This window comes from Gossypium arboreum, chromosome 2, assembly GCF_025698485.1.
Source record: "Gossypium arboreum isolate Shixiya-1 chromosome 2, ASM2569848v2, whole genome shotgun sequence".
NCBI lineage: Eukaryota > Viridiplantae > Streptophyta > Magnoliopsida > Malvales > Malvaceae > Gossypium > Gossypium arboreum.
In genome coordinates this window covers 28,524,879-28,536,882 of record NC_069071.1, presented here as the reverse complement: position 1 = coordinate 28,536,882, position 12,004 = coordinate 28,524,879, and the positions used below count along the sequence as shown (strand labels likewise).

Sequence of the window (12,004 nt, the reverse complement as noted above, 5' to 3'; positions counted from 1 at the left end):
CATGAGCTCTTCTTGATTCTACCTTAACTCTTGAAGCATATTTTGGTTTTTAGTTGTGTTGTGAGCATTTAGTCATGAATTAAAATGAAGGAAATGGTTGTTGTTTCATGTTCTTTTGATGAAAAATGGAAGATAGGTGAAGTTGAGCCAAACAAATAAGCATGCATGTGCCTTAGATGCTAAGGGGAAAATTCGGCTAACATGTTGTGCTTTAAAATGATGAAATGGAGATTATACTTAAGTAAAATCATAGATATGTGATGATTGATTGGTGATATACATGTTTAAATAACAAGCATGCAAGTTAGGTGTGAAAGAGTGATTTGGTAATAAATCTGCTTGGGACAGCAGCAGTAATGTGACTTTGGAAAATCACCATAAATTGTGGGAGATGAGTTAGAAGCTGCATAAACTATGTAATTAAAGCTTAATGAGTCTAGTTTCAAATAAAATAAACTAGAACATATTTTGAATTCTGTACAATGAGAAATTTGATTCGTAATGAAGAGTGGTCAGATTAGTCAAACAGTAAAACATGGGAAACTTTCAAAAAAATCTGGTATTTATTGGCCAAACCAAAAATTCTGAAAATTTTATGGATAGAAGATATATGAGTCTATTTTCAGAGAAAATTAACGGCACTTGATTTGGAGTTTCGTAGCTCCAGTTATAAATAATTTAGTGACTTTTGCTCAGGAAGACAGCTTGCAGTGAAATTATGATTATGTGGTAAACATTGGCAAAAAAATTGTTAATGAGTTGCTTATTGTTTTCTTATAAGCTTACTATGATCTGTAGGTGTGATTGGCTGAATATTGTAAGGGGTTAATACGTAGTTCGTATTTGAATAGTTAGATTAATGTGTTAGTAATCCAATTGTAGGCAGTTCGTGTGTGGATCTCGTCAACATATCGTCGCAAACAGGTGTGTAACTAACACCCTCTTTCTTAGTCTAGATCGGCAAAAGCCGAAAAGCCGAAATGTCGAAACCGGTATTTTGTAGATTTGCGAGTGTGTGAATGCTCGTGAGGTAAATCGATTAATGTTTTTGGTAAGCTGCAAAATTTGGACTGCAAAGTGCATGATTTCTGTGCCCTTGATATGTATAGGCTTAATGGGCCAAAATTGGAATGATGGGCCAACGGGCCCAATTCGGTAAGAACCCTGGATACGTGATTCTGTAGTACGTGAAAGGTAGGAATTTGCATGAAAAACCCTAAAATAGATAAATTACTGAAATACCTTTAAAAGTGGAAAATTTACGCTTTTACCCTAGTAGATAAATTACCAAATACCCCTAGGTTAAATTGACCTAAATGCATGTTTGATTGTTGTTATTTATCGCATGCCATGTTGTTATTATCGATGCATGGGATTGGGATATTGACGGAGGAAGTACTGAAAGTGGCTTGTCCACATCTTGGAGGCTTTGCCTCAATTTATCTGATAATCGAGCAGCAAGGGCAAGAGCTGTGGAGTGTTAATTTGGGTGGGTTGAGCTATTCCCACATGGAGTGTATGGCTGGTACGGGTGGAGTGTAGTGGTTGGTGGGTTGAGTAGTCTCCCAAATGGGCTTGCATATGTTATTGATGTTGCATGTATTTCCAAATGGGCCTATGGGCCATCTTGTTATCTGAATAAGGGCTAAGGCCCAATTTATTGTGTCTGAAAAGGGCTCGGTCCAAGACCATCATTACTGAATGGGCTTAGGCCCAATGGGCTTGAACCGACTTGGGCTTTGAATGGGTTTTCCTTACACACTGAGTTTCCCCAAACTCACCCTTTTATTTTCATCCACGCAGAAATCCCCAACCATAGTGGGCTTGGAGTCGTGAGGGAATTCGAGTGGCCACCCGCTCGAAAGTTTGATTTTCTTCCGTGAACTGGACATCCTTTTATTTACGTTTGAAGTTTTGGGCTTTTAAATATAATAAGGCCGCTTAATTATTTTTGATGGTTTTAATATGTATTACTAAGATAGGTAATACTTATTTTAACTATTGAAATTGGATAGCTTTAGGGCGCGTTTTCAAAAACAACAATTGATTTCAAAATAACACGACAACAAGCAAAGCTTCCGCAATGAAAGTATTTTCCAAAATTAATCACTTTTCCTAAAATGACTTAATCAAATCGGTTTCCTAGAAATATCCATGACGTTAAGGTGTGGTAATGGCGGTATGCATGTCTAGGATTGGATCCGAAGGAGCTTGGTATTAAGCAATCCGATGGACTCACCACCTCTTTTCCGGTTTCTTACCGGTGCATGACTTCCATTCACTTTAACCTTTAATGAATTAATCTTTTGAACATCAAGTACGATTTTCTGGACTTAGAATGGAATTTTTTTTTTACGTTTTTGATGTGGCATGCCGGATCCGGCCATAACTTCTGGGCCGGGTTTGGGGTGTTACACTTTCCAAACCCATTCTTTTTACTGCCCAAATCCACAGCCAAGTTTTTGCAAACCTGGATCTGATACCACTAAATGTAACACCCCAAACTTGGCCTATACGTTATGGCCAAATTTGGCAGCGTCACATGAGAGTTTTTTTAGAAAATTTTAGCAAGTTAAAAATTGTTCAGTTCATTGTCGTTACTTAAGTCGTGAAATCTCTAAACTGATTATTAGGTGAACACATCTCATTATCGCGGAAGCTAAAATATCATTAATTCATTAATCAATAGCTTAATAGTTTAAAATCCCAAAATAAACTTAAAAATAGTTTAAGCTTAAAGACATTTTAATCCCAAAAATAAATATTTAAAATAAAGCAGACAAATAGAATGTTACTCAAAAATCCATAAATGTCCAACAGTAGTCACCATCAAGCCCTCCGTCGCACCGATCCATCTACTGCTGAGGATTACCTAATAGACAAATAAACAAAGGGGTGAGTTTTCACAAACTCAGTGTGTACATCCCCACAAACAATATGCATACAAACAGATAACAGAATACAGATAGATTAGCCATACAGGTATCGCATGCATAACAAATCAGATATCAGAAAACATGCCCACCAACGCTGAACACCATCTCCGACCAACCCAACATACCATGTGGGGATAGAATTGACCCACCCAACCCTACATACCAAGTATGGAGATATAATCAACCTATCCAACCCTACACACCAAAAGGTACCGTAAAATAGTACATAATGGATATATGCAGCGTAACTGCCAGATAATAGGCTAATCGCCTCTTAGACTTCCTTCTCTTCACAACAATCCCAACCCAATGCAATGCAACCTATATACCATGACATGCTTATATGCAGATATCAGATTTCATCAAAATCATGGCAGAACGGATTTACGGAGTCAAACAGATACACATGCTAATAATAACATGCTTTTGCACACAATTCAGTAATCAATCAGAGTATGGGGTCTAAGTAATGCTTACCACCCCTACAATCAGGTCACAGTTGACTTAGGCAACCTGTGCAACCTTAGAGAACATTTCAAATTAATTGGGCTCACACGTCCGCTTGCCCTGCCCATGTGAGCCCACATGGCTCAACTTGGCTTTGCCCGTGTGGATCACACGGCCTGGCCAAAAGTCCCACATGCCCGTGTGGCTCACCCACATGCCCATGGGCCTACACGGCCCAATTGGTCGAGCCTGTGCCTCACACACGGCCTCGCCAGCCTCACATGCCTGTGTCTGTCACACTCGTGTAGCGCGCGCATGGCCTGGCTAGTCAGTCACACGCTCGTGTCTCGCGTCGCAAGCTACCACACGCCCGTGTGGCATCGACAGGTCACTTTTCAGCTTTTGCTGAAACTCATTTTCTACGCGATCGGAGTACACACCTGATTCGTTTTCGCTGCTAATCCAACCACTATCACTCTAAAGCCTAAGATTGACAATACCGAGCCCATATCAATCACTTAAATCAACTTACGTAAGAATAGACAAATATCAAAACGAGAGATCTATTTACCTTCGACGAAGAACGGTGTTTCCTCACTGCTAAGAATTCAATTATTGATCTACCGAACCTTGATTAATCCCTAAACAACAACCAAAATCCTTTTAAATAATCTCCAACTGAAATCTCGTAACTTAGTTTAAATGTTATTTACCGAATCGTCAGAACCACTAGCAAATATCACAGCTAAACGGAAGAGAACAGGAAATTAAAGGAGAAGAAAAACGGAGAAGAAGGAAAAAGAAAGAAAAGAAAAGAACTTCGGCAGCAAGGGTTTGGAAGAGGAAGAAACGACAGAGAAACTATTTTGTCAACCACAAGAAAATAAGAAAACCCTAATTCTTCCCTAAAGCTCACAACTTAGAATTTTAATAAAACCCAACTCTTAATTGCAACTTGCAGCAAAAATAATCCATCGCCACTGTAAGGAATCGAACCCCTGACCCTAAGCGTATTCCCTTGCCACTTAACCACTAGACCAGTAGGCCCATTCTGTTAAATTTTTACCCATAATTCATTTTAAGCCCAGTAACCTCAAGTCAAGCTTTATTCACTAATAATAATAAAAATAACCAAAAATAACTCGAAACACAGATTCAGACACTTCCAAGCCCAACACTTACAAAAGGCGAAACTACGAAAATTTGGGGCGTTACAAAAATGACATCATTCAACACCTTATTACCGTAAACAAAAAGATGTAATAAGTTATGGAGGAGTCATGAACTGATTAGAAAGAATAAAGTATAATACTTGACCTTTAGAGGGACATTAATAGAACGGGAGCATCAAATCATTTTAGACCAATTTTAGAAGACATTGGTACCACGAACCTATTAGAATATAGTTATATACTTCGTGAAGTTTATAATCTCTTATGGAGTAAGGAAAATAGTGAGAAAAAGTGTAAGTTCACGAAAGTTTACTGGGAAGTAAAATGTCTTTGACATGCCATGGATAGATAAATTAGTTGTTAGGAAATTACTAAAAGAATTTATAAATTCAATACCCGTTATAAAGATTGAAGAGGAAAAAGATCCTGAAGAATTTTCAAATTGGATTGTAGAAGATGAATTTGAAGATAATTCAGAATTTAATATAGAGAATTTCCTGGACCATGATTATAAGGTCCCTCTTCTGCTCCTCTCTCTTTCTTCCTGTGCTTCGACGGGACTAAACACTGCATTTGTAGTACACTGCGCAGTGACGAACGGGATGGGTCGCTGGCACCAGTGTCACCTGTCAGGGAGGCGTGACTGGTGTCACTAGTGAATGTGGCACCACCTCTCTCTTTGTCCTATGCGTACTTTGATACCAGGTTAAAACTCGAAACCAACATTTTTTTTTGTTGTGTCGCCTACCAATAAGGCATTGTTAATATAAAATTATTTTTTTAACATTAAAGAAATAATTAAAAAAATGAAGAAGATGATGTCACTTATATACTTTGGTATACCATTTTTATATATAATCTAACTGATATACCAATTTGGTATATAATTTTTTATTATATTATTACATAAAAAGCCAGATGCTCCACTACTGACATAAATGCTAACTAGACTAAAAACCCGTTAGTACAATAATATTGAAACATAGAGAGTGTCTTCTTATCAAGTTATTTACATCAAAGTAAATAAAAAAAAAAGAAAAAAAAAAAAAAGAAGAATTTACATGATGCTTGCGGCTTTCTTGGGAATCTTCCCTTTGGCGGGTATTGGTTGTTTCAAAACTTCGGCAAACTTGAGGACGGAATCGGCATCTTGATACAATCTTGAGGGTTCAACCGGTGAATCCAAACCATCATCCTTCCCTGATATCAGTCTTTTAAATCCGTATGAACTGAAATCACTGTTTCTTCGGAATTTTTCCGCTTCTTTTGTTTGATCCAGATTCAAGCTCCTCCATCGGGGGATATCCACGGATGAACAATTGGAGGTGGGGGAATCGGCGTCTTCTTCGGCTTTGCTGGTGTTGTCTTTTCCCCGTAGTAATCTCCTGAGTTTCTTGAAGAACTTGATTTTATTGGTGGGTTTGGAAGCGGATGAAGAATTGTCGCATGAAGAATCATCGGTGGCGAATGAAGTTTGGGAGGAGGAGTGGAACCATTGATCGCAATCGAAATCCATGTGATTGATGATCCCTTTATCCCCAATTCCTCCATCGGCTTTGGCGTATTCGAGTACGAGTTTTTTGGCTTTCTCTTCAGACCGGGGGCTTAGGCCTTTGCTTAAATCTCTGGCCACAGTTCTCCCAGCAAGGGGTTGATAATTCTTCAGCTCATATCGCAAGCATGCATTGATCCAACGCAGATACACCAGCTCTTCTACGTCTGTAAATTTTTCTGCTCTCAGCTGTTCTATGTGCTTTGTCAATTCCTGGTTTTCTTCCCTTAAATGGTTGCTCATTTCATTTAAAGCTTCTACCTGCAACCACAAGTTACATATTATAAATCCAAATACAACTATAATATTACAACCAAGGAGAAGCAGATACCTCAGAATGATCGAAAACAGAATTTGCAAGGATTTGGGTAGACTGTAACTTGTGAGAGAGTTCAGAGTTTTCCATCTGCAATCTCATATTAGATTTCCTCAACTCATCACCCTCAATTTCCAAAGCTTTTACCCTTTGCAAGTTGGATTCAGCATCCTGATTATTTGCAGAGGCCTTGAGTTCTTGTTCTTGAAATCTAGCAACCTTCTTTTGAAGGCTTAAAATCTGCTCTCTATTCTGCTCAGCTTCTTGCTTAAGTTTCTTCTTGAAAAGCTTAATTTTGGATTTAGCAGTTTCAAGCTCAGCCATGACTCTTGCATGATCAACCACTTGGGCCTCTAATCTCTGGTTTTCCGATTGCAATGACTCAATCTTATGATTAAAACGCTTAGCCTCCATTTTGTTGATCTTCAGTTGGTTTTGGAGCTCGAAAACTGCTGCTTCTTGTTCTTTAAGCCCATAATATTCCAGCAGCTGGAGCTCAAGATTCCTCTCTCTTTCACTAAGCATCCTCACCATGTTTCTCAGGTACTTGATTTCTTGTTCATAATCATCCTTTTCTGCACTTCTAGATGTTGTTGAAGTGTCTAACTCTAACCTTGCTGTTTCAGTTTGGAGCTTAAGGGATGTCCCTACATTGTCTGAAAACTCTGGTAACAGAAACACATCTTCCCCATGTTTATTGCTTGGAGAAAGATCAACCGACGCATCAACACTTGTTCGTTGCATGGACATTTCTTCCTGTCAGAGAAACCATTTTATCATGTTCACCAAACTTAACACCATAATTTTACAATCTCATTCATCCAAGCAAACTTACAGGCTCAGATGTTGGTAATATCTCTTTATGCCGATCATTTCCTCTGGAATCAATCTCAACCAAACAATCTATATAAATCAAAATAACAACCAAGTTTTAAAAACCCATTTAGTTAATAATATATATATATATATATTGAGGAATTAAAGAAAGGCTAAAAATGCAAACCCCAAACATGCAGCAATGGCGGAGGAGGCAAATATGGTTTGATCTTTCGAGTTTTAAGTCGATGATAAAGAAAGCCAGCGAAAGAGAGAGCAACCACCACCCCAAATTTCATGAAAAATGGCCTAATATCTATATTTTCTCTTAACACCATAGCTTAACAACGTTTAATTTCTATCATAGTATTTAGGAATCCCAGATAAAGCAAGATCATAGAATCTCAAAATTTTAAAACAAAATGATAAATTGGTGTTAGATACATACAATGGCAAAGGCAAAAATAATTTAGATATGCTAATATTAGTCACTTGTGGATAATATAAAAGCATTCGGTCTACCTCAGAATAACGAAAAACAAGGAAAAAGACAAGTATGAAACGAGGTAATACCAATAACCCATTTTGTAAGAGAAACAGAATCCCTACTACTATTAAAGGAGTCCTTAAACGCATTGCAAGAGAAACCCATTTTTCAATAGAATACAATCGGAATCAAGTTACATAAATAAAATAAAAAAAGAAAAAGAAAAACGTATTGCAGGCAACCAGTATGGATCTATGGAAAAACAGAAGATCAAAACTCTGAAATTCTCCGGTACCACAATGAACAATTTAGTCAAAAGGTTTCTTTACTTGATTGCTAAGTCCTCAACATGATTATCCCCATGTTTTTCGTCTCCAATCTTTTCAAACGGCTGCTTTGCGCTAAAGAAGCTTGGTTGATTGGTTGATGACAGGCACCTTGCCCACATCCTGTCTGTGATTACTACCTTGTTTTGTCTTTCAGTAATCCGCTGCATGTTACCCAAGATTCATTATATACACAAAAACTGAGTCCTTAAGCAGTTTGTATGGATCAGACCAAAAAAAACGAAGGCGGGCTTATAATTTACTTGGAATGGTATGCAACTATGTTTGCCAATAACAGGGCCAACTGTGAAACCTGTGTACCTAGCCATTGCACCATGAATTGCACTGTGAGCAAGGAGTGTGCAGTACACATTATCAGAAGCATTACTCGGTACAGCGCAGATCATATAAGTAGGATCTTCCGAAAATCAAAGCGATGATTGGTTAATTGTTTGAAATGGATCAAAGAAAATTCTCAACAGAGAGCAATGGATGTGAGTATTTATGCATATATTCACCAACAAACTAACCTATATATTTGAGATTTATAGTCAACTTTTGCTTCTTACTGAAGTGGTCCTGCAACATAGTAGAGAAAAATAAGAATAGATGAAGCAGCAGTATTTCAGAAATTATCAATGTTTTGTCGAATGGACATTGAAGCATGAAAACATCCCATATATGCTGCTGCCTTTCGATAAGAAAAAAAAATGGATGGATTGCTGATGAATGGCAAATGAAGATGAACACCAGATCAACCTAACATGGTCTTACTTCCAAGTTAACGAATTTTTTATTGAAACCAACTCGAGTTAAACATAAGACATGCAAAACTTGTTTAACGCCAACAAGTTGTTCAAGAACATCTTTACCTTTATTTTCTGGGATATCCAAAATCCAACATCTTGAAGCTGCTTGTTTCCCGAAGCATCTATGTTGTCCATGGTGCAGGTGTTTCCGGAAAGTAACTCTTGTCCTGCACCTTCAGCTACTACAATAACCATGTGCGCATTTTCATTTAGTCTTTTTCCAATGTATTCAAACAGTCCACCAGGTCCTTCGAGATAAAACGGTGACTCGGGGATCAAGCAGCAGTCAACATCTCTGCTTGCCAAAGTAGCATACATTGCTATAAACCCTATGTTTAATATCGTTTAGCAAGAACTATTCTATTAGAAACAGTCTAAGTTGTGAAATGATTCCAAACTGGAAACACGAATTCCTAAATCTAACAAATCAGTAAAACATAGAAACAATATAAAGGACCTGAAGAAACAATGACAATCCCAGGGAATGCAATCTAGGTTATCAATTTGCTACAAAATGAATGCAATCTTCATCTGTCTTTTCAACAAACACTCTTCAATATCAAATCTTATGGAAATCTTCAAAACCAATCTTTCAAATCATCTACTTGAAATAATTCGCATAGAGGTGTAAATTTACCGCTGTGGCGGCCCATTAGCTTCACAAGACCAATACCATTCTCAATACTTTCTGATTCAACATGCGCTGCACTAATTGCTCGCTGTGCCTCTTCAACAGCAGTGTCAAAACCAAAGGATTTGTCTATAACCTGTTACAAAAGAACTCGAACAATTAGTGAATAGGACTTCCTTTTGTAATAAAAAATCATGTACGAGTATGCATCAAAATATGATGGTATCTGCCAATTGTGCATGCTAGATATGTACCGGGATATCATTATCGATGGTCTTCGGAATTCCCACGACTGCAACCTTCAGGCCACGCCTTCTAATCTCCTACATTTAAGGTCGGAATTTACCAACTAATCAAATCTGACAACTATTTTCCATAAGCATGAATCACAGCCTATTTATTCCAAGTTGAATCTTCAATAACAAAATCCAGATCAATCACCTCAAAAATCACAGAAGCCCCTTTCTGAGTTCCATCTCCCCCGATTATGTATACCTGAGATATATTGAGTTTCAATGCTCAAATCCGCATATGGAATTCATAGGCAAAGGAAAAGGAAGTATATATATATATACCTGATTAATACCACGATCTTGAATGCTATCAACAATCTTTGAAGTATCATGTCCTCCTCTTGATGTTCCGAGGATGGTACCAACACGTTTATGAATGTCATTTACAACTTTGGGCGTTAAAGGGATTGTGTTTCGAGCATAAAAACCTTTGTATCCTCCCTGGAATAACAAATTAGCATCAACAGTTAATCAAACCAATCAATCATCTGAAAACAAAATGATGTTTCTGGTTTTGCATACACTTACTTCGATCCCAAGGACTCCAGTAACACCATACATGTGGTATAATCCACAAACAATTTCCCTAATCACAGTGTTTATACCAGGGCATAGACCCCACATGTTACAATACATGCACGAACTTCATCAGATTCAAAGTAAACCTGAAACCGTAAAATCACTGTTCAGTGAACAATTACAATTTCTGAAATGAATTGAACCTCAAACAAGGATTTGATTTGCAAACCTTCTGGCGGGGCCCTGCTCGCCTAAAATGAGTTCCTCTCGGACTCTCTTTTGAAACAACAATCTATGCATATGAAGCAGCAAACCATATTCAGATTCAGAAACATTGAGTTCATTTTGTGGACTACCAAATAGCTTGATTCCCATGTTTATTACAAGCAACATCTTATATTTTATGAATCAATCAATGTTTAAAAAAAAAAAAAAAGTGTCAGAAAATGAAAATTATGTATCATAGTATTTGTCACAACCTGACCCATGCCCCTTGGCTCAAAGAGTACAATTCCGAATTATATTCTCACGATACGGTCCGCGGGCTGAGTCCGATTGTAATGCAGAAAAGTAAACATAACAAGAGGTTTTTACCTTATCGGCAACAGTATCATCAACATCAACGAAGTACTGCCTGGTGAAACAGAACAATTTTTGTCAAGTTCTAAAGAGGTTTAAAAGAAATTCCATTAAAAAAAAAAACTACTTACTTCACAACTGAATATGCAGGATTGTCTTGCAATGGATTCGAATATGTCTGCTCCAGTTAAAAAAGTAAAACAAAGTGAGAAACATTAACATAGCATACTTTTTTGAATGCTTAACGATTTTTTTTAATAATATAATTACAGGGAGGTCTTGAATATAATCAGACAAGTGAGGAACATCATCGAGAAGGTAGCCACAGTCGCCGGTGACGATTTTGGGGTCGGCGATAGTCGTTGAATTGCCCATAACATGGATGCTGGCAGAGCCACCAGCACCGCCCCTGGGAGTTGGGGAACAAGAAGGCAAGGTGGAGTAGTAGCGGCGGTGATTGGTAGCGTCGAAGCACCTGAAGCTGGGAATTATGAGCGAAGCAGAACTGGAAGTGGAATCCATTGAAACAGAAAGATGAATTACAAATTGTGTTAAGCAGACAAGTTGCGAGAACAGGCGCCAACTATGTGGAGGTATTTGTAGTTGTTAATAAATGGGCTTATTGTCCGTTGGTCGGCAAATTAAATCATTTTAACAATAAATAATTGGATTTTATTTACAACAACAAATATTATCCTAAGGATTTCTTTTTTCTGCTTCGTTATCCATGGTTCTCACATATAAAAATCATTCATCGTATTTTTTTCTTTTAATAGTAAATATATAATTACTTATATCAATTAAATTAAATTAGATTATAGCGATTATGATTAAAAATTTTATATAATAAATTTATAAAATTTTCAATATAACAAGAAATATGACTTTAATTGAAAGAGTAAAATTGATATGGTAAAAATTATGATGTACTTATAGGTTCATATCTCATGATTCTTGTAATATTTATATTTATATATATATATATATATATTTTTTTTAAATTTAACAAAATATTAAAAAATTAATACTGTTAAAAGTATCATAGAGGCTACTATACTAAAAACTAAATGGCATTTTGCACTCTCTACTAAAAAAATAGGTAAATTAGTTCCTACACATTA

General features: G+C 37.1%; 1 protein-coding gene, 1 long non-coding RNA gene and 1 pseudogene across 2 annotated transcripts in view; 1 reads left to right on the top strand and 2 right to left on the bottom strand.

The window, feature by feature from the left end:
- LOC128286869 (uncharacterized) overlaps positions 1 to 12,004 on the top strand; it is a 74,178-nt gene that overhangs the window by 29,589 nt on the left and 32,585 nt on the right. The gene's annotated exons all lie outside the window — the stretch shown is intronic.
- Positions 5,498 to 7,705, bottom strand: LOC108466409 (protein CHUP1, chloroplastic-like). Its single transcript, XM_017766732.2, has 4 exons — positions 7,427 to 7,705; positions 7,259 to 7,326; positions 6,439 to 7,179; positions 5,498 to 6,368 (listed from the first exon to the last, which is right to left on the bottom strand). The coding sequence occupies exons 1-4, from the start codon at positions 7,575 to 7,577 to the stop codon at positions 5,613 to 5,615; spliced, it is 1,716 nt and encodes a 571-aa protein (XP_017622221.2). The 5' UTR covers positions 7,578 to 7,705; the 3' UTR covers positions 5,498 to 5,612.
- LOC108465066 (ATP-dependent 6-phosphofructokinase 6-like) lies at positions 7,875 to 11,498 on the bottom strand (annotated as a pseudogene).